Source organism: Xyrauchen texanus, chromosome 47, assembly GCF_025860055.1.
Source record: "Xyrauchen texanus isolate HMW12.3.18 chromosome 47, RBS_HiC_50CHRs, whole genome shotgun sequence".
In the NCBI taxonomy this organism is placed as follows: domain Eukaryota; kingdom Metazoa; phylum Chordata; class Actinopteri; order Cypriniformes; family Catostomidae; genus Xyrauchen; species Xyrauchen texanus.
The window spans coordinates 6,225,741-6,245,162 of NC_068322.1; the positions used below are offsets into that span (position 1 = coordinate 6,225,741).

General features: G+C 37.5%; 1 protein-coding gene across 3 annotated transcripts; it reads right to left on the reverse strand.

Annotated features, from left to right (window-relative positions):
• Positions 1-2,738: 2,738 nt before the first annotated feature.
• On the reverse strand, positions 2,739-18,941 carry tfec (transcription factor EC). 3 transcript variants are annotated; one of them, XM_052120903.1, is made up of 8 exons: positions 18,790-18,941; positions 14,992-15,231; positions 13,664-13,765; positions 10,894-11,014; positions 7,408-7,464; positions 6,783-6,858; positions 5,829-5,976; positions 2,739-4,411 (listed from the first exon to the last, which is right to left on the reverse strand). In XM_052120903.1, exons 1-8 carry the CDS (start codon positions 18,844-18,846, stop codon positions 3,929-3,931), a joined length of 1,284 nt encoding a protein of 427 aa, XP_051976863.1. In that variant the 5' UTR covers positions 18,847-18,941; the 3' UTR covers positions 2,739-3,928. The 3 variants fall into 3 exon arrangements, with proteins under 3 accessions (XP_051976863.1, XP_051976864.1, XP_051976862.1); XM_052120904.1 differs by lacking the exon at positions 18,790-18,941 and adding an exon at positions 15,763-16,033 and having other exon boundaries at positions 10,969-11,014; XM_052120902.1 differs by lacking the exon at positions 18,790-18,941 and adding an exon at positions 15,763-16,033.
• Between the last annotated feature and the right edge of the window lie 481 nt (positions 18,942-19,422).

Here is a 19,422-nt window from a genome sequence, read left to right on the forward strand (position 1 = left end):
TATAAGCGGCGCTCTCTTGGTGATGACTGGCTGCTTGCCACTATTTCCCATGGTAATGCTGACTTTTTTTATGTAACATTTTTGGTTGTTTTGTTGGTGTGAATAAAGGATTAAAATCTGAGATTTCATTATATTCATTTTGACATCATTAAGTGCAGTATTTGAATTATGTTGTTATTTGAATTGAACGTATTAAATGCTAACATTAGCATTTTTAGCTTTTCCGATTTGACATCAGGAGATATTGAGAGAGACAATTTAAACAGTGTCTTGTATGTCTTAACAGGTATGTTTGGATTTTCTTTTGAGTCTGTATATGTTTCAAAAGAGATTTCATTCATTTAAAGCATATTTGCGCAAGATTGACACGTGTCTTTCAGCAGTGAAGATTTCTCAGGTCCAGCAAAGTCTTCTCTGCTGGTGTAACATGCCTAATAAATAAATATTTTTTCATACTTTTTGCCTGTGTATTTTCAATCGCTTTCCACTCATAATTAATCTACAAACAAATAGTAAAAAAAACAAAAAGAAATGTATCCAATCAGAATTTATTCCTCGATGCTTAGAAGCAAAGTGTAGCAACTTTGTCATAAATCTCATGCCCGAAGCCAAGCTCCTTAGCAAAGCAGCACGTGAGTCTTAGCTCCACCCCATCAGGCCTTCCCTCAACACTGCAGGGATAACCACTAATCGTGACCACGAGGAGGTAACCCCATCTGACTCTACCCTCCCTAGCAACCAGGCCAATTTGTTGCTTAGGAGACCTGGGTGGAGTCACTCAGTACACCCTGGATTCGAACTTGTGACCCCAGGGGGTGGTAGTCAGCGTCAATACTCGCTGAGCTACCCAGGATTTAGTCTTTAAGATCTTTCAATTTTTTTAAGATTTTTGCTAAATATGAAATTCTGTTTGATATACAGTAGAATCCATTTCAGTGGAATCCAAGCTATTGCTAGAATTTGAGTCTGCTCACTTGAATTTTATCTTCATTAGACCAATGTCTTCAAATATTAGTGGCCTTGCTAAGGTAAGCATCGCTAATATGTTTACTCATTCTGAGAGTTAAGGATTTTTCAACACCCCTAACCCTAAAATGATCATATATTGTTGTGTTGCTCATCCTGCCCTATTTGCATACTAACATAATTCGCTAGTTTGTTTATTTATCTCTGGGTAAAAGTCATTCGCTATTATGACATGCCATGAAATTTACACAATCCCATAGACTTACAATGAAGGAAGGAACTGAGCCATAGGGATTATAATATCTTGACTTGGGACAAGAACAAGACTATAGCAACTGCAAAGCAACATGTTAATAAACACTCTGAAGATTACTGTAGCAACGGCCTGAGAACCACTCACAACACCCTAACATCGAGGTGGTAATTGTAAAAATCTTGTTCTGTTTTCTCTACTTAAAGCCTTTGGTAGTATTAAGGGGGACCATGATAACACTTGTATGAGAGTATGATTGCATATTGTGCTGAACATAATATTTGTTCCTTTTTTATTAAATTCTCAAACAGTTTGAAAGAAACCAAAGGGTCGTGTTTGCGCATGAAATGTGGTTTGGAATTGGCTGAGCTAAAGAAAGTAGGCAATTGTGCCCATGGAAATCATTTCCGCATGGCCTCTCTATGTTTGTAATTTAATGAAAATCCATATTTACTTTTGGTAATTGCTCTGGCCAATTAAGCGTAAACATCACTCAACACTTTGTAGTTTCAGTATCTACACTTGATAATGATGTGGCAGCTCAATTTTATTTTTTGTACACAGCGGAGTTGCAAAGCCGAAGCATTTTCAATTTCATTACAGAGAAACATATAAGCTAATAACATTCTCAAACATTAATTTAGCTGGGCTTTGATGAAGCATGCGCTACAGTATCTGCTGAAATGCATTGACATGTTTTTTTTTTTTAGCTTGCAAGTGTTTGTTGTATTATTAATGTGTTATTTCATTTTTGATTTTGGTTAAATAATGTCTGCTAATGAAATGTTTCTTTAGAAGACTTCCTATTCTAGGGATCTTAGACAAGTCTAAAATAAAACTTTAAATAACCTTGACTAGACTCAGAGCAGCCATGTGAGACATCTTACATGTTGTTGCTAACTATTTATGATAGTTAGTGTTTGTGTATGGAATAGAACTCTCTTCGTTTGGGATTTAAAGTCTTGTGAGAGTCTATGGTAAATGTTCTTCTGCGAAAGGTCTTTGTTTTTGTGGCTGTAGGAATGGTCGCTAACGTGTAATTAGGGGTTCTTTCCATGTTATTAGTGGCCTGTGGTAGGGGTCATACCCATCAGTGGTCAATCAACATGTCATTCAAACGTTCAGCCACTCAGTGGGCGATACTTCATATGCCAGGATCTCATCAGTGTCATTATAACTCTGTAGGCCTGCACAATTTTCACTTGTTTGTTGCTGCATCCGAAATCTAAGGCAGTTGCATCACTGCCCCATCAGATAATAAACAGGCAGTGGTTTATGTATGAATGTACCTCCAAATGAAATTAGTTTAAGAAGGGCTTCCAAAGCATTAGAGCTTAGGAGATAACCAAGCAAATATAATACAAGGAGGATTGGCTTATATGTGGCTGCATACAGTATATTAACAAAAAGATGCATTACATGATATGCTTTATACATATGATTATGTTACATGTAGACATAAGATATTACATATTGATATGGTACATGCATAATACATAAAGGATAACATAATGTCTGATGCAACATAATGATTTGATGCAAGCATACAAAAAGATGGTAAATTGTGAATTAGTCGTAATAGATTTGCATATCATGTAACGTTAAGATTAATTGCACCAATAATTAAAGATGAAATGTCACGTGCAGGCAGATAAGATCAATGTTTAAATCGAGCAGGGACTGAAATTGTAACTATCTATTAGTAGCAAGTAAAGGTGGTTATACACTGGATATGGTAACCATTTGTTCCCTATTCATTTTGGGATAGGGAGAGAGGCGCCAGGTGGCTAAACGAAGGCGCCTGCACTTGTCAAGCTCGTTCACGAGAATCCAATCGTATTTTCATGCAGTACTGTTTGAGACACACACAGCAAAAGATAATGACACAGAAAGCCTATATGACGCCGCATCCCTCCATCCATGTAGGTACTTTCTTAATCAAAGTGTGATTTCTTTCCCTTCAATATTGCATACTCCGATTCTGTTGCGAGAAGGTTTGTGTAATATGAGACTGGTATTAATATAGTAATGATAATCGATTGTTAAATTCCAAAATCGATGCATTGAAATTTCTTTAATAGAATGATGCACCATGATGCATAGATGCATTTTACACCCCTACATATTAGTATATGAAATTAACGAAAGACATTGTTTTCATTTTATCAAAAAGGGGTTTATTGTGTTGTCCCACACCCCTAGAGTCATATAAAAAAGTAACATGTTAGATTAAGAAATCTATTTTTTTTTTTAAAGAATACAAGGATTAAAACATAAATACATGAACATGTATGCTTTTGGAAAAATACATATGAAACACAGAAAGACATGTAAGGTTGTTTTTTTTTTCTATTGCTTTAGGGTTTCAGTGGTAATAAAGTTAGCCAGCTTTGGATAAGGCACGAAATGATCTCTTTCTAACTCCTTTAAAATTGGTTCATAAAAACAATGACATTAAGTTTCAGAAATGTACATTTGGTAATCCGCTTGCTATATGTAGCCAGTGTTAATGCCAAAAAGGCAGTCCTTTATAGAGTAGATCAATGTCAGTAGATCAGTCAGTCTCCCTTTTTTTGATGTGTCTGACTCAACACTGGCACAAGCCTGGTTTCCTGTCATCTTTGTAGTCCAATGGAAAATGGGAGGTCAGTTACACAATGTTTCAGATATGAAGGCCCTTGTTGAGGCCTCCAGTTGGCATCCAGACTGTCAAAGTTCATCTGCTTCCTCTGAGCTAAAACTGCTCCTGCGGCTGCTTCCTTTGGATGCTGTGGGCGATCCAGCAGAGAGAAGCGGGTCGGTACCGAAGGGCGAGAGAGGATCGTCCATCAGGATCTCTTCCAGTCGATGTTCTTCTTTCAAGGAGGAATTGAAGAAGTCGGTGAAGTGTGATAGAGGATCAGAGAAGGTTGTGGAGCCATCAGTCTGTTCTCCGGTGTTCCCAGCACCCATAGCTGTTGGCATGGTTGTCCTCTGGATGTATTCCGGGTTACTCATGTCCTCTTGAGGGTAGAGAGGTGGCTGAGCAGGTTGAAGTGGCCCCTGGGTGCTTGGAGGCACTGCTGGGATTTGGGTTTGGTGTTGCTGCTGCTGTTGTTGTTGCTGTTTTAGGAGGTGAGATGAAATTTCCACAACTCCCATTGAAGTAGCCATATTGGGTAAACCATGAGCACGAGCCTGGATTTCTAGTTCCTGTTAAAGACAAAGTTATTTCACAATTATTTCATAGCATCTTTGGCACTTTGCATTTGAAGGCTAACTCTTAGTAGTGTCACTTCTTTTAGTTGCCTAACATTGTGTAAGTGTCTACCTTAAGTGCCATGGTTTCATATTTTTCTATTACTCCCACACATTATTTGTAGCGTAGACAGCCTAAATGAGCTATTGCATTGCCTCTCAATGTGGGTATCTTCAGACACTCAGTTGAAGCGTTACTAGCATTAGCTTTTGAAAAGGGAGCTTCAGGGTAATTAAATTGAGGCCTAATTGCAATGTCTTCGCATGTCTGAAGACAACTCGTGCCTGGTCCATGAAAATATCAATACTGTGGGAATGTAATGCATTAGTTTGTAAGAGAGAGGACGAGAAGACCAGCTCTTCAAAGTTATTAGCCCTAATAATCTAATTCATGGCATTTCTGCTCCTGACGAAGCTGTAGTTCACTATTTACTAATTAGTTAATTACCTCGGCTTACCATGCTTTAAAGCACAGTCGGAAAGGCAGTTACAAACATCAATAGGTGCAGACTGCTCTGCTGTCAGGGACAAAGGGAAGGGGAATGAGGAGATGGAAGTCTGTCTATCCCTTTCTCTTTTTTCTGGGTTAGCTGGTAACCGACTTAAAGGAATAATTAAACCCATTTTCTTTTTGACATTTCATTTGTCATTTTAGCTGATAACCCATCATAGTCTACCTGCATGGTTTACCACTCCCTCTCAAATGAAGCATTGGAAAGTATTTTTTAGTTTTATTGAAAACATTTGTTCAGAAGTTTCCGTTGAACTGGTTTCACACAAAAACGATTCATAGGTTAATTTGAGTCCTTGTTCAGCATTTAGGTTTTTAGTGATATACTGAATATATGTTAAGATATTCATTACAAAAAGTTATAAAATAATTGTATATATAAGAATATCTAGTTCAATACTACTGTTTTCGACTCATTAATATAAATGGTTGTATTGTCTAGTATTATCGGTGGTATTTAGTGAAAAATGAATCTGTCACCTAATTGAGATCCTCAAATTAAACACTGCTCTGACTGCAGTTTATCAAATATCTGATCATTCTATTATAATTAAATACACAAATTTAACTACTTTAAATTATAAGTAGCTTTAAGCCTAACAAGCTATTGTTTCAAAGTGCTAATGGCAACAATAGTCAAGATGGTCTAACTTGTCATTAACCAGTTTAATCAGCTTGTGCCAGTCACAGACCAGCATTGCCCATCTAAAACCAGTTAAAAAAATTCTCAGTTTTAAGATTGTCCAAACTAGTCCTTTTTCAACAGGGCTGCATCCCTCTCTCAGGTCAGTTCAGGTCTGTTACTCTCTCTCTCTCTCATAGTCATCTTTCCTTGCTCTTTTGTTCTTTTTGTCTCTTTACCTGGATTCGTAGAAGAAGTCTTCTGTTGGCCTGCTCTAGTTTCTTCTGTCGGCACTCCATATCACGGGTGTGTTGCTGCTCTTTCTGTAGCCACTTAATGTATTCCACTGAGGCCTTGAGGATCGTCCCTTTGTTCCAGCGCATATCACTGCCGGAAAAACGTAAAAGATAACCTTTCTCAACACCACTTTTGCGTCAGCATAACTTTCATGCACAGAGAAAAGCCTCACAAAGGTCTTCTTTTTTTCAGGACTAAGAAACTGTGATTTACATGGCCAATTATTCATTCTCGGACATTACCTTGCCTTGGAATAGGAATTTTAATGGAATAGTTAAGTATGTCTGCAAAAAAGTCCATTCTGCGGGCCCTAGCATGGTAAAATTAATCCCTGAGCAAAAATAGGTGTCAGAAGAAGTTGGAAAAAATGGACTTTGGAAGCTGAGCTAAAGTGCAGCTATTCCTGACACCATTAGTTTTTAAAATGGAGTAAAGTGTCATGAAATTGTCTCTTTCTTTGGAATAAGATGTTGGCCCTGATCGGAGCTAATAATCTCCTTTATCTTGTGTTACTGGCAAGGTGACAGCAGTAGCCTTCCATTTAAATTCAATAAAAAGTTCAATTAAGCTGGGGCAATGGACTCCCCCTCTTTACTGTACTTCATCTCGGGGTTCAGTTGTGCTTAAACTTTGGTTCAAATGGGCCATACATTGCCTTTAATCTCATTTACATCATTCAAATGGTGATCTGTTCTGAGGTGGTCTGTCACTTTGTAGGTATTTCCTTGAAAAATGAGCACTGTACTGTCATTTTCACTCTCCTTTAATGTCATCTTGCTCTCCCTTCAGGAGTCTTTATCTGATGGAATTGTTTTTTCTTTCTTTTCCAGGTGCAGTTTGACTTTTAGAGTTCAACTTTACTGTTACTGTGTGAATTCACTAAGATTTTAACTCACGGGTCATTTGATTTGGGTATCAGTGTTCCAAGCTCTTTGATCCTGTAGTTGATGTTGTATCGCCGTCGTCTTTCAACTGGAAATTAATTAAAAAAAATTGACTTATCCAAAATATGACAGATATTAACATTTAATCTATTATATGATCTATTTTAATTATCAAATTGATATATTGAAAGTATAATATTAAATATGATTCAATACAATATTTAAATCAAATCACTTTTATTGTCACACAACCAAAATATGCACAATTGCAACAGTGGGTGAAAGTATTGGGATACCTTTAACCCTCATGTTAAATGTTTAACCCTCATTGTCTATGGAGATTAGCTAAACTGTTTTTATGTTTGGGGTCCTAGAGACCCCAGTTATATATATATATATAAACAATAACAGTAATTTTCAATTCAACCCTTTGATTTTTCATTCAGATATGTCAAATATTTTAAGATTTAGCCATGACCCATACAACAAGTATTACTGAAGGTTTAACCCTTAATAATTATAAAGAAATTTGACTTTTTTATGTTTGTTTGGGGGACAATTAGATTTTTAAAAGGCATCTTAGACCCCAAAGTGCCTGAACCCAGACAATGAATGTAAGATAAAAGAAAAAGCTTACTTAGATTGTGATTTTCTTTTTTCTGTCTTTCTTTGGCCAAGACTCTGGTATCATGTTCTGGAAGAGAAAATCAGAAAGGATTATTATTGAAGAAACTAACCAGTGTGGTAAAGCAGATCCATAAGTAAGGAAAACACCATGCTGGTTTTGGTTTGTAATCAATGGGTCTTTAAGGAAAACTATTTATAATAATTAACAATGCCTGATTCTTTAGTTTTAACAGCTTCCTAGCCATTTCAAATCATGACCTCGGTCAAGTACCCATAAAACAAAACTAACCTCTGTTAAACCCAAAACACGCAAACACTCATCACTACAAGTGCTCTTTGTGTCCCTGAAAAAAGCTGTTATCATTCACCCCAGCCTCGTCATAACCAGATCTCTGTCTTATTGCAGAAAAAGCTGTTTATTTTCCTTTAATCCTTCCTGACCCTACAATTAAAAGTTTAACCAATCTGCTGACAGTCTAGAATGGGTGGAAGGGGGATGCAAAATACTTCAGCATATTCACATTCACATTCTTCCAAATTATATAACTGAAAGCAGTGATTGGATTTCTGAATTCATTTCTTCTGATTCAATAAGGTCATTTAAGCCATGCGTATCCAAACAAGAGCACTTTCCAGCACCCTTATATGAGAAAGACAGTAATGCACTTATTTTTTTGCTGGAGTGAAGAGTTCTCCATGCATCCTTTCTATTTCCTGAATCAATTAGCTTTACTTGATGCATGACATTCATAAGAAAAAAACAGCACCCACAAAGGATGCATTGTGCCATGTCTATCATGCTAAGAATACATACTTCCGTATTCCGCTCATTGAAGAATTGATAATGAAGAATGAGGGGAACACAATGCCGAGCTAAACACAGAGCACACTGACTCTTAAAATGAGACAGCTGGATAATAACACGAAACACACAGGGATGTGTTTGGCTTTCACATCCCAGGTCATTTGGAATAACAGATGTGGAGCGGGTCTGTCTGGTTTGCTTTGCTAGATCTATTTACAGTATGTCCCTGTTTTTTTTTTTTTTATTTTCATAATAAAATATTGTATTGTGTGTATATATATATATATATATATATATATATATATATATATATATATATATATATATATATAGATATATTTACACTGTGTATATACTTATATACATACACTGGGGGCTAAAGGTTTGGAATAATGGACAGATGATGGTCTTATGGAAAGAAATTGGTACTTGTATTCACCAAAGTGGCATTCAACTGATCACAATGTATCGCCAGGACATTAATAACATGAAATATTACTATTATAATTTGAAAAAAATATTTCAGAACTTAAACTACTTCAATGAATTCTCATAAAAAAACCCTCCACATGCAGGAATGACAGCTTTGCAGATCCTCGGCATTCTAGCGGTCAGTTTGTCCAGATACTCAGATGATATTTCACCCCACACTTCCTGTAGCACTTGCCATAGATGTGTCTGTCTTGTCGGGCACTTCTCGCGCACCTTACAGTCTAACTGATCCCACAAAATCTCAATGGGGTTAAGATCCATAACACTCTTTTCCAATTATCTGTTGTCCAATGTCTGTTTCTTTGCCCACTCAAACCTTTTCTTTTTGTTTTTCTGTTTCAAAAGTGTCTTTTTCTTTGCAATTCTTCCTTTAAGGCTTCCTGAGTCTTCTCTTTACTGTTGTACATGAAACTGGTGTTGAGCGGGTAGAATTCAATGAAGCTGTCAGCTGAGGACATGTGAGGCATCTATTTCTCAAACTAGAGACTCTGATGTACTTATCCTCTTGTTTAGTTGTACATCTGGTCTTTCACATCTCTTTCTGTCCTTGTTAGAGCCAGTTGGCCTTTGTCTTTAAAGACTGTAGTGTACACCTTTTCATAAAATCTTCAGTTTTTTTTTATTTTGGCAATTTCAAGCATTGTATAGCCTTCATTCCTCAAAACAATGATTGACTGACGAGTTTCCAGAAAAAGCCATTTCTTTTTTGCCATTTTTGACCTAATATTAACCTTAAGACATGCCAGTCTGTTGCATACTGTGGCAATTTAAAAACAAACACAAAGAGGATCTTAAGTATATTTACATACCAAATAGCTTTCAACTGTGTTTGATATAATGGCAAGTGAATTTCTAGTAACAAAATAGCAATTTGGCATGATTACTCAAGGATAAGGTGTTGGAGTGAAGACTGCTGGAAATGGGGCCTGTCTAGATTTGATCAAAGATTACTTTTTTTAAATAGTGTTGGTGCTGTTCAGCTGAATGCCACTTTGTAGGTGTTTCCTTGAAAAATGAGCACTGTACTGTCTGTCTGTACTGGTGAATTAAAGTACCAATTTCCTTTCTAAACTGTACATTCTGAATCTGTACATTATTCCAAACTTTTGGCCGCCAGTGTACATACAGAAATATATATATATATATATATATATATATATATATATATATATATATATATATATATATATATATATATACACCAATCAGCCACAACATTAAAACCACCTGCCTATTATTGTGTAGACTGGTTTGAACCAGTCTGGCCATTCCCTGTTGCTCTCTCTCATCAACAAGCCATTTCCATCAGCAGAACTGTCCCTCACTGGATGTTTTTTATTTTTGGCAGCATTCTGCCAAGATGGCGCTTTCGGTGTGACGCTCTCTAGTGTCTTTGTTACTTTTGTTTGTTTGTCATTTTTTGTCAGTTTCCCAATCAGTTTCACGACGGATAAACTGCTGAATATTCGGCAGAGCATACCTGATAATTTTTTACCAGTGTTTGATTATTGAGAAGTTTTATTAGACAACTGGTTTGAGTATTTCTGTAACTGCTGATCTCTTGAGATTTTCACACACAACAGTCTCTAGAATTTACTCCGAATGGTGCAAAAACCAAAAACATCCAATGAGTGACAGTTCTGTGGACGGAAATACTTTTGTGATGAGGATGAGGGCGGGGCCAGGCCGGGCTGTGAGTCCGCACGGCTGGCCCCCAATCGGGCTAATCAGCTGAAGAGAGGGATAAGGTCGAACCGGATATGGCAGCTCAGGATAGAGAGAGCCCTACGCAGCTGAAAAATATCCATGTATCTGAACTTTTGGACATAAATTTTAAATCATAAAGTTTGTTAGTTTTAAAATGCTCAACATTTCTGTTTATTTCCAGGTTTAAATTAGATTTTGAATCCTAGATTTTCAATGTAGCCTCAGAATTTTGACCACCACCGTATCAATAACCACTATATCAAAAAAATCCTTTGATCAGGATTTGTATTGCCTACCGCATACCTATAAAATACATATACTACACTTATTTTCTATGAAATTAGCTGATTTTAAAAAGCAATCCACAGATTTTGGATCTAAATACCTTTTATAGTTTCTAATTGCTAAACTGCTCTTAAAAAAGTTTCTTTTGACTTTGCTAACAGCACAGGTCCTGCCGGGACAGGCAGTTGTGCCCGCTGTGCTCCATACCTGTGACTTCCCTTTTAACTGAGAACTTTGTGGGGCATGAGGGGGGTGTCAGTCCATCATGAGAGGCAGTCATACCTTGGTCACTGCCGTACATCTCCAGCATGCTGTTGTTCAGGGACACCTTCAGAAAAAAGAGAGAGAGAGTGTTAGTTTGTGAGTTCGTCTTCATTTTTGGGTGGTCTATCCCTTTGTGCAGGGACACTGGATGTTAATCAGTTTAGTTATTGTGTGCATATGTGATTCTTTATGCAATGTGTTTTGTGTTATGTGCTATCAAAGTTACATTTGCTATTATTAAGCTCCTGTATCACTGGAATAACACATGCATTGATTGGCAGAGACGAAAGAGGGCGCTATGGAGCAAGTGAAATTTTTAGCTAAACAATGGTACTACAGTATATTGAGTATTTTGTCTGTGCACATTTCGTTTCCGACGAGCACACAATTTCTGTCGCTGCCAGTTTAAATTATTGTTCACTTTACAACATTGCTGAAATGCTCGATATGTAATCCAGTAATCGTTATCCAGTCTGCAGTGTTATTTTTCCTTTTCTACCCAGTACCAACCCCACAAAAGCCCCACACATGCCAGAACTGTGGCAAGCCAGTTTTTTCAGAGCGTTATGGATGAAATCCTCTTTCTCAGAACTAGTGTTGCAAAGGATTATAGAGGTGGTCAGAGCATTAAGCAGCAGACATTATAGTGTCTGCTGGCAGCTAGTTTTTCTTTTGCTCATACATGCTCTCCATTATCTCTGGAAAAGCACGCTTATCAAAATGAAAGATTGCCACAGCCCCTTGACTGCTCACGTCGTAATTACTTCAATCCATTCCCATCATGTTAGCGGAGATGTTGACATGGGGAAGCAACGTGATGTGTCATGCTGTATGACTAATTAGAACGAATTGATCCGTTTAAGCATGGTATCATTTTTGAACATGTCCACTGGGAGAGAAGATATTAGCTCAATCCAATGCCTGACTGCTTACTCAAATACAAAATCCTCTCTCTCCTTCCTCGATGCACTTCATCACTATTTTTTCTTATTTTTGTAACATCTTTCTTTAGTGTTGTATTGTAGGCCTATTATACACATCATCACATGAAATTAGTTAAATTATAGATTAACTTAAATGTATAGGTAACAGCATCTAATTATTCAGATTGCAAATTAATAATAGTTCATCCACAAATGAAAATTCTGTCATCATTTAAAATTCTGTATGTTGTTCCAAACCTGTATGACTTTCTTTCCTCTGAGGAACAACAATGGGGATGTTAGGTAGAATGTTAGACTCAGTCACCATTCGCTTTCATTGTAGGGAAGAAAAAAGATGCAATGAAAGTAAAAGATGACTGAGGCTAACATTCTTCCTAAAATCTCCTTTGCTTATCCACAGGGGAAAGAAAATCACAAGGGGTTTGGAACAACATGAGAGTACATGATGAACTAACCCTTTATTTAACTGATTACACAGATACAATTTTACATAAAAGTCAAAGTGGTTAAAAAAGTGATAAAAATCCCCCTAAAACTCACTCCTGGGGCAAATATCTGCACCATAACAAAAAAGTTCATTGCTGACACTTGTTAGAGGAATGCTCCTTGACAGTCACACTCTCTCTCTCTCTCTCTCTCTCTCTCTCTCTCTCTCAGTAGTGCATAACTCTCTAGTGCATTCAGGTGTTGCTGTAATCATAGCTCAAGCGATTCTTTGTCCAGCTGTGAACGTTAGTATATGACGTTACCAATTTAATGCTGGTCTTACACATACTTGAGCTACTTGTATACACAGATGCTTACATAAAGGCCTTTGCTGAACTGCAATTCCTAAGCAGAAAGTGACCATATTTTAGCATTGATTACCCCAGAAGGGAGTTTATTATTTTTTTCTTTCTAAAAGTTCCAACAAAGTGAAAGAAATGTTTATGAAGAGATCACTAATTACACATAAGTCGGTGTCTTCTAAGACATACCTCTCTGCATGCCAACGTCATTAACAGACTAATCTGTATTGTTCCACATTTTAAAGCCTGAGATTTAAGTCTTTTCCCCATTTTTTCCCCACAGAGACTGTGAACTCTGACTCTCAGCTGGGTTCAGTGCGACCCCACGCAAAGACAAACCCCTTTTCCCAAGCATACCAAAGAGTGGCACGTGTTTGTGTTAGAAATGTGTTATTATCATCTTATAACTGTGTTATAAAGCATAAAGTGGTCCAAAAAAGCCTCCTTTTCAACATAAAGTTTAGGAACTTGCCAGTTAACCACCACATATATACACAAGCACACCATACAGCCTTGTAACGGCAACATGCACACTTCTTAAAGGGATAGTTCTTCCAAAAATGAATCTTTCTGTTATCATTTACTCAGCTTCATGTTTGTTCAAAACCCATATGACTTTCTTTCCTCTGTGTAACACAAAAGTTGTCTCAGTCAACATTCACATTCATCTTGTTTCCATACAGTGCATGTTAATGGTGCTTTCATTCTTCCCTACATGTCATTTGTGAGTCAAGGATAACAGAACTTTCATTTCTGGGTAAACTACCCCTTTAAAGTTGTGTTTAAAGTTTAAAGTATCCCTAGACATTGCAGTTGTTTGTATTTAAGTGGTGGTTAGCTGGAAGGTATATAACATGAAAGTTTACCTTGCACTTTAGGTGTAGACAGGGTTATTTGTCAAATTAAGTTTACATTTTACAGGTCATTATAAACCTATAACAGTTCCACACAAAAAAAGTTATAAACTTGGCTTATACTTACATTTTTTTGCATAATGATGCCTGGCTCCATAAAATCCAAAGTCCCATCTTTGAACCCGGATTCAAGGCTAATAAGATCATCAATTACTTCATCCATTGGAAACTAAAAGAAAACAGTGATTATAGCATACTCTTTGTTCTTTGTCAGCAGTAGTTGAATTTGTCAATTTCTCTGTATTTGAGTTTTGGTTTTGTTTCATTTCCACCAGTCCTTGTCAATGCTGAGTGCAAGTAAGTGACGTGTGAATAAACTTGGTCCTTAATCCATTAACAGATGATTCATCATCTCAGAAATGCAACAGCTGTAGAATAACCACCTCTTATCACAGTAGTTGACACCTTTTTATTGTCAACATGATCAGATTTGGATGTTTGACTTATGCTGATGAGGACCTATAGAGCAGTGGCGATTTCTCAGGGCCAACAAAGCCTTCTCTGCCTAATAAATTAAAAAAATCACCTATTTTCAATTGTTTTCCAACAAACGAATTGCAAAACAATCTGAATGTATTCCTTTAAGGAAAGTGTGATGACTGTTTCACAAATCGCATGCCCGAAGCCACACTCCTTAGCTGAAGTTGCACGTGAGTCTGAGCTCTGCCCCCGTCAGGCCTTCAGAACTTCCAAAGAATCCCTCAACACTGCAGTGAATAGGCATCTAAAGTCAGATTGTCAGATTAATCAGCCAATCAGAGTGATTTATTTGTTCTTGCGGGTTTGGTCTTTACGATATGTCGCAGTCCAGGCCTTCTAGCTTTGAGTGACTCAATCACACTGTGATGTACGTAATTTGAAAACAAAGACCGCAAGATCTTGCTTACAAGTCAGCAGTCATCACTGCCTTATCACCATTGAGAAAGACATCCTTATGTATTTAAAAACCTGAGATGTTCTGCACAATCGTGCAATTAATTAAACAGGAAAGGAGGACTGATTTTCACTTCAAGCTAATTGTTGAGTGCTTTTTGCATTGCTATAGCAACATCAGTAGTTTTCTTAGTGTAAATTAATCTGCTTGAGCATTCAGTGTCGGATCAAGTTTTGAAAAGTAACTGTGTATCCTGACGAAATGAATTTATTTCAAGCCAAATTTAAATTTTAAATATTATTAGATAGCTTTTTCTTTGTATTAGACCTCCTTGGTCCTGGCTTTCTTGAATGCGTGTGGTTTTAAAATATCAATTGGTATTATTAGTTGACTGCCACGAAATGTATGATAGACATACGGTGTCTTATTCATTGTGAAACTGTGATTTCTTAATGTCTTAAAACGCATGCTATGGAGACAATGGAAAGGGGAAAGGGGTTGAGATCATTGGAAGTACTTACCTCGTTTTCGTGATTGGCCAGCGTGAGCAGGGTGAGGGGGCTTCCTGGCATGCTGCTGTCACTCACAGGTGGCATTTGGTGTCCGTTGCGCATGATGGGCACGGTACCCAGTGCTTGTCCTGGGTGAGTGTGGGCAATCGGGTGGGCCTGGCTGGCAATCTTGCTGCCCAAAGATAGATACTGTTTGACCTGCTGGGTCTGTTGGATATGGTACTTGGAGTTCTCCAGATGACTTTGAACCTTTGAAAAGAAAATGATTTGTTTGTCTCCTTTGTCTTGTTTAGCCTCTGCAGGCTGTAGATATTTAGATAGACATTTTTAAACAGTAATGTACATCTTTCGTATGACTTTTTAAAAGTAAATAATTTGTTCCCGATATAAGTTACGCAACTTTTAAGTTACTTTTAAGGCATTTAAAGTATTTTTTCAAGAATCCAATGAACATGTATTGACCATTGGCTAAAGATAGTCGATTGTATGAACAAATGAAACAAATTCAACTAAAACCGGCTTAAAATGTCCCATAGAAAAACATGGCCCCTTATACAAAAGTGTGTTATAATGCAATTATTTCTTTCAGTTTAAGCATTCATTAAGCAGACAGCAACTCATCAATCTCCTTTTCAAGCTCTTTATCTCTTCTCAATCAAACTCAATCAGTCTTAAAACATCCCCAGAAGTTTGCACTGTTAATCAATATAAAACAGCAGTAGCCAAAAACTGGCCCACATATTAAGGAAAGCAAGTTATTAAGTTATAGCAAGTTCTTACATTGGAAACTCGAGTTGCGTCTCTCATCTTGTAGAAACTACAGTTGGTTAAATGTGGCATACTCAAACCCTATACGTCCACTTGCTGTGCTGCTGAGGAACACTAGGTAGGTATGATCCCAGGCTGTGGAGTTGATTCAGAGTAACTGTCCTCTCCGGTCCCTGTCCAGTCTTTATAAACTAGCCAGGAGGAACTAAATGACCCAATCAGTACGAGGGCAAGGCCTTTCCTTTTATTGCAGGTCGCAGTAATCACCTCAAACAGAGTGCCATTAGAGTACCGATCTGACAGATTTGATTACCACAGGGCCGGCGTCTTTACCCTATTTCACTAATTCAATGGTAACGCCCACTTCTGTTTGCGTGAAGTGACCAATCCCTGACTTCCCCCTTCTACCACTTCTGCTTGAGAGGGTCACAGACAAATACTGCTTGTTCTCTGTGGTTTCTAAATGACCCAGGGGCCCATTTTTGGATGAGACTCACTAGACAACATTGTCTTCTATCTGATCTTAAAAACTAACTGTTGTGAACTGTTCGCTCCCCTAATTTTAGTCTGCAACATATCGTAAAGCTAAATATAGGAAGGTTTCATTCATTTAGGGTGACAAAGGCTACCCCTAGCAGTCATGGTTGTGTTGCCTAAGCTCATAAAAGCGCAATTGTTAAGATATTTTATGGCGCTCAAAGTATTTTTGGAAAAATCTAAAATCTAAATCTATGAACTTTTATTGACGACTGGCTTAAAATAGACAATGGTACGACTTTTTAATGTTTTATTTGATTATACAGTATAATTATTTTTTTCCCCTCTGTGGAACAATACTGTAAAATAAATGATTTTGATATGTTGGGGTGAACTATCCCTTTAAAAATGTCTTTTCTGAATCAGAAATATTTATTGGAAGACACACAGGATTTCGGGCCTCAATTGAACTGTCACCTTTCAACCCTGCTTTTAAATGAAAAATATTATCCCATGCACTCTGAAATAGTTATTTAAGCTCTTGAAGGATGAATCCAAGGAGCTGGAGACCAAATCATATCTCCCATGCCCTTCTGGCTACATATTCAACAGTTCAGCGGAGGCCTGTCTCAGCGTATCAGCTATTGAAAAGCTCTTTTCTTTAAACACACTGGATTTGTCTTTAAAAAAGACCTAGAGTGTAACTTCTCTCTTATCCCAGGCAAAGGTGAAAGAAGTCATTGTATGTTGGAAAGCTCATCTCTGCAGAGGGGAAGGGAAGGGTTATCTGCTAATTGTGTTTGGGAGCCATGTCCTTGACTTACATCTCCCTTCTCTGATGCACAGGCAGGAGATACGACTATTAACTAATTAGAGACACTAATTTGATTGAAGTTGAAATGATTTTGATCTCTAATGCAGCGCTGACAATGGAAGGCCTTTGTGTGAAGATATGTTGAAAAGCATTTTAAAGCAACAGTTGTTCAGAGTACAGGCACTTTAAAGGGTTAATTTTACATTTAGCATACAGATTATTAGCTGTCTTAGTTGTGTACTAATACGTCACAGAGTTTTCAGGATATTAATTACAGCACCACCTAGTGTAAATTAGTTTGGCATGCTTCTACAAGCATATAACTGACTCCTAATTCCAAAAGTAGATAAATATGAGAATGCAACTGTAAGTAAAGAACTAACAATTGAAGGCTAGGTAGCATTACGAAACATGCACTTTTTGGTCACTTTGAATGCTAATCTAAATCAAAAGCATCCAAAAATGTTATTTGTGCATTTGTTTGTTTTTTTAATGGCATAATGGCTTGGTGGCAACACAGGACATTTCATTTCTACTAGCTGGAACTGCATAATTGTTAACAGAATAAACCACTCAGACAAGGAATGCTGAAAATCTGTACAGTCAAACTACCACAGCCGAGACCAGTGAAACACACAGGCACTCTCAAGAGTAACCAAAATCCTACAACTCATCCTCTTCTTCTTTTGTTAGATTAATAGCATCCAGTTAGACAGCAATATGCAATGTATTCCACCAACTACAAAAGAGTGATGACATCATAAGAATTTGTATTATCTGTGCACAATTATCTGCATTCTTTTCATTAACAAATGATTACTTCAGAGTTGCAAAAGTATGTGTTACATATAAACAAGAGCATTTCCTTGACCTTAATATGGATTTAAAGTTTGTCATGCCTGGAAAACCTGTAACTGTGTCTTGAATGGCGAGGTGTAATCTATTGCGCTTGCGTTGATGTTGCATAATTTTGTTTCAGGATTAGTCAAGTTCTGGTTTCACTTCAGATAAATCTGAGTTTTGAAACACTGAGGAGGTGGGTGATTTTTACCAGCTGTAGAAATTATGGACAAAACCTTTCACAGCCAAAAGGTTAGGTGTCATAACCAGCCAAGATTGGATTGAGTAGTCAAATCAGGTTATTTCTATATGGGCTTGACCTATAGATACAGAGCTGTTCTTATTTTTGTATTTATTTTTCCTCAAGAAAGTAGTTGTGCTATGCTGAATATTCTTCCAAAGAGATAATGCAGTCAGACCACAACACTTTCTAAAGGGAAGAAAAAGTAAAACCAGGTCTTACACATACACACACACACAGAGAGAAAGAAAGAAATGAATCACATTCACATCTAGCATTGTTACTTTTCCAACAAGCCTGGTTATGGTTTATGATTTTTGGATATGCTGCTATTCCCTGACACATCAATTTAACCAAGTAATAAAACCAACCAAAATAGCTGTTCTAAACGCATGTATTCATTTGGCAGATGGTTTTATCCACAGCTACACAAATTAATGTCTTTTAAAAACAATTGTAAAGTTTTAGGGTTACATCAATTTAGTCTAAACCACAAACACTGCTTTGTTCTGTGTTAACCACAATGACCAGTCCAAAGCAAGCTTTTATAGGAAGAACCTCTTTCTCATGAACAATTACAAAACACACAAACTAATCTCTCGTCCAGTGACCTCGAATCTAATGCAATTTCTCTTTTGCTCTTTCTTTTCTTTTTGCAGCTACATACCGGCAGCAGTTGGATCTCAGTGAGAGAGATGACTTTAACCACACAGCGGCGGCTCATGGTCCAATTGAAGGCCTTCACAGCAGGTATTTCAACAGGTATACATGCACAAACATTCAGAGCTCATTGCCTTTAAAACCACAACTCAGCGCTGCAATCACTCAGTCAAGTGTGTATGCAAGCAGGAAAGCAGAAAGATAAATGTGTGTGTGGCTTTCCTGCACTGTGTGTGCTGAAACGCAGGCCTGGAGAGGAAGGCATGACACATCAGCTTTCTCAGCTCTCCAGCTTCCTCTGAACGGGATCGTTCTGGCTCTAGTGGTCAGCCAAAGGCCTGACACAGGCAGATTTTCATGTGCTACAGACACTGAGCGGAACAAAGGATGATGGCTGTTATTTTGTACTTGCTTCTTTCCTGCCTTGCCATCTTTAAAGGCTTACTCGGCACATTCCGCTGATAGGTTATCTCTTTAACACGCACATATACACGGATGAAAAAATAAATCCTACGAATTACACAAGTGCACACACCAACAGCAGACTAACCCACTCATGTGCACAACAGTCAAAACATATATATTGGAGCAAAAATGCCCCATGTGCTTTTATAGATAGTTGGTGTTGTTGTTTTTACAA

Coding starts and splice junctions, on each gene's coding strand:
- tfec (XM_052120902.1), bottom strand. CDS start 15,822: ATGCCACATTTAACCAACTGTAGTTTCTACAAGATGAGAGACGCAACT. Junction 15,232..15,762: donor ACGCAACTCGAGTTTCCAAT/GTAAGAACTTGC, acceptor TTCTTTTCAAAG/GTTCAAAGTCATCTGGAGAA. Junction 4,412..5,828: donor GACTTCTTCTACGAATCCAG/GTAAAGAGACAA, acceptor TGTCTTTAACAG/GAACTAGAAATCCAGGCTCG.